Consider the following 3,341-nt stretch of genomic DNA (forward strand, 5'->3'; position numbering starts at 1 on the left):
ACACATAATGGTTAATATATGTTCGTTCCCGCGTTTAGTCTTCGGAAAGGGGCCAACACAATCGACGAGGATCCGACAGAATGGTTCCTCAAATGCAGGAATCGGATGGAGGGGGGCATTGGGGATTCGCTGATTTGGCTTACCCACTATTTGACAGGTGTGACAAGTTTTACAATACCTCGCCATGTCCCTACGGATCCCTGGCCAATAGAAGTGCCTGGTAATCCGGTCATGTCTTTCGGATACCCATGTGGCCTCCCATGGGTGTCTCATGGGCTGTCCTTAGCACCTCCTCCCTATATCCTCTGGGTAAGACTAACTGTTGTACAGTTGACCAGTCCTCGAGGGCAGGTGTATGTGAGGGTCTCCACTTCCTCATCAATGTACCATCTTTGACAAAGTACCCGGATGGTACCTTGTCCAGCTCCTCTTCGTCCAGTGCTTCTCTGAAAAGCGGGGCGATTTCGGAGTCTTTTCTCTGCTCATGGGCGACTGATGTCCATGAGACTGAGGTTTCCCCAACTACTTGTTCATCCCCGGTGCTGGGGTTTTTGTCTGGGGTCTCTTTAAGTTTAGGACTCACGTCTATCTCGTGACCTAAACATGTTTGGGAAAGGTTGACGACTTCAGTTCCCCTACCGGCGCTGCTTGTTTCAGCACGTTTTTCTCTGGCCTCCTTTTGGGCCCTCGCCCGAGTCACCACACATGCTGGGTATACTCCAGCATCACTGTCCCCTGCCTTATCTGCACCTGCTGGTGTGCTTGGCACTGTTGCCACTTTTAAGGGTGGAGGTGATACTTTTTTTCCGGCCAAATCATTGCCAAGTAGCATCGCTATGCCTTTCATGGGCAGATCATCGACCACTCCGACCTCTATAGTACCACATACTATGTCAGACTCGAGGGTCACTTTATGGAGTGGAACGCTAACAAAGCCGTTTCCGACTCCCTGTGTAATTACCCTTTCGCCCGTGGCAGTATTTGCCCTACGCGGCATGTGGTTACTCAATATTAAGGACTGGGTTGCTCCCGTGTCCCTTAATATTTTTATCCTCATCTTCTCTGTGGGTTCACCCACAGGGCACACCGAACCATCCGAGACAAAGGGTCTATATTCCTCTCGGATCTTGTCAGTGTCTACTTTTGCGAGGCTTCTATGCGACGCAATAAACCCTTGCGGTTTATTCGAGGGCGCACCCCTGTTTTCCGCATCTTTCTTCCTCGCTGAGCAATTCACTGCTATGTGCCCTACCTTTCCACAGTAGTGACACGTCAGCGTTTTCCATCTCTCCGCCTGTTGACTATTCGGAGAATGGGTCTTATGGGTTGAGCTGTCCGGTCGGTTGCGGTTGTTGGTCTGAATCGACCTCATGCTCGGACCAGCGCCAGCCGCCATTCTGGGGTTAGTGCCGCTTCCGTCAGCGAACGGGTCATTCGACCTACTCTTGCCTCGTTTATGCGTCAACGCATATTCGTCCGCGAGGGTGGCCATTTCATAGGCTGTATCCACTTGTCTCTCGTTAAGATAGACTTTGAGATCGTCATGGACACATCGCCTAAACTCTTCCATCAGCATCAGCTGCCTTAGCTTATCGTGGTCTGTACCCACGCTCTTAACTGCGCACCACCTATCAAAGTAGACTTCTTTCTGACGAAAGAACTCAACAAACGTTTGCTTCTCATCCTTCCTATGGTCCCTAAATTTCTGTCTGTATGCTTCTGGGACCATTTCATAGCTTCTTAAGATTGCGGACTTTACAATGTTATAGTCAGCGCAATCCTCTGCTGACAGCGACGCATATATTTCCTGAGCCTTACCCTTTAATACTGTTTGTAGAAGTAAAGTCCAGGTTTCCAGTGGCCAGTTCAGGCTTGATGCGATTTTCTCAAAGTGTTGAAAATAGTTGTCAACATCAGCCTCGTTGAACGCTGGCACAAGTCTAACCTGTTTAGTGAGGTCGAACTCATTTCGCCTCTCACTATGGAAGGTTCTCCTATCTTCAATTTCTTGGCGTCTCGTCTCTTGCTCCATTTTAGCCTTCTCTAACTCTACCCTAGCCTTTTCCATTTCAATAGCTTTATTAGCCTCGATTTTTATTCTCTCAAGCTCAATTTGGGCATGTGAGAGTCCAGGCGAGTCTGACACAAGATTGTCCAATACATCTTCTTCAAAGATATCGTTATCGACCATGTGCTCTGCAACTATTTTCACTAGTTGTGGTTTTCTCATCGAGCGCTTAGGCTCTAATCCTAATGCTGTTGCTACATCAATAATACTTTCTTTAATCTAGAAAGTGCCTCGAATGTGGGAGAATTTAAAAAGGTTTCTACTACAGACATTTCGGTTTTATGTTTTCGTTGTCTCGCACCCGCTTCGCCTCTACCCACGAAGTTCCAGTAAACAGAAGAAAAAGAATCCCGGACGAGCCCCCAAGCTTGTCACGACCGGCTTTCGCTGGGGACTACGATCGCGTTCGCGTAACAATGCTAAAAAAAATAAATAAAAATATGTCCGGGTTTGGCTCGTTCAGGGGTTAACAAAAGTGTGTGGGGAGGTGGAATTCTTCTGGTTGGAACACCGTACGCGGAAAAGTTAACAAAGCAAGCAGAGACAACTCGAAGGACCGAAGGTTGATTTTAAAATGAGAATTTATTAAACAAATAAACAAATAAACAAAAAAATAAAGATAACATATAAATGGGGGTTGGGATTAAACTTAAGATATTAATACGAGCAGAGGGAGAAAACAATTTTAGCAGTTGGCAAAAACAAGACAAGAGAAGAAAAAGGGGCTGACTCACAATGGCGACCGCTTTGGGGTATAATCCAGCTAGCGTCTCCAGCAAGGAATAAGACAGGTTTTTTTTATGGACGAAGGATTGGTGTTCTTTTTTTAGCGACAACTCAGATAGTCCTTATGAACAAGTCATTGTAGTTGTTGTCTTTCCTTCTGATGTAGTCCGGCGAGACAACACAAAGTTTTCGTGAACGACTCGGTGCCGTTATTCCTTCCAAGATAATACACAGAGTCCCCGTGTCTCCCGTCTTTTCTTTCAGTTCTGCTCCAGCCTTTTAGCGCTCAATGGAAGGTTTTCGGTTCTTTTACCCGAATATAATAAGTTTTTGATTTGGTTGTTTTTTTTTCTTTTCCGTCTCTTTCTCATGACGTACGTTCACGGCTTGTAGTAGCAGGGATGACCGTTCGTTCGCACCCAAGGTGACTGCTCAACTGCCTGTATTTTCGGGTAGGTCATCACGCGTCCACCCCTCCTCTTCCCACTCACGTCGCCAACAAGTCTAAAATAAAAATGATGAAAAGGGATCTCTTCTCAAACTTTGC

At 46.5% G+C, this 3,341-nt stretch overlaps 1 protein-coding gene across 1 annotated transcript; it reads right to left on the minus strand.

Moving 5' to 3' along the window:
• Positions 1 to 229: 229 nt before the first annotated feature.
• Positions 230 to 2,230, minus strand: LOC145269051 (uncharacterized). Its single transcript, XM_080124653.1, has one exon. The coding sequence runs from the start codon at positions 2,228 to 2,230 to the stop codon at positions 230 to 232; it is 2,001 nt and encodes a 666-aa protein (XP_079980779.1).
• Between the last annotated feature and the right edge of the window lie 1,111 nt (positions 2,231 to 3,341).

Source organism: Euprymna scolopes, chromosome 45 (assembly GCF_053919585.1).
Source record: "Euprymna scolopes isolate OS-2025 chromosome 45, ASM5391958v1, whole genome shotgun sequence".
NCBI lineage: Eukaryota > Metazoa > Mollusca > Cephalopoda > Sepiida > Sepiolidae > Euprymna > Euprymna scolopes.

Excerpts from the sequence above, each read along its gene's own strand:
- LOC145269051 (XM_080124653.1), bottom strand. The coding sequence starts at position 2,230 with ATGAGAAAACCACAACTAGTGAAAATAGTTGCAGAGCACATGGTCGAT.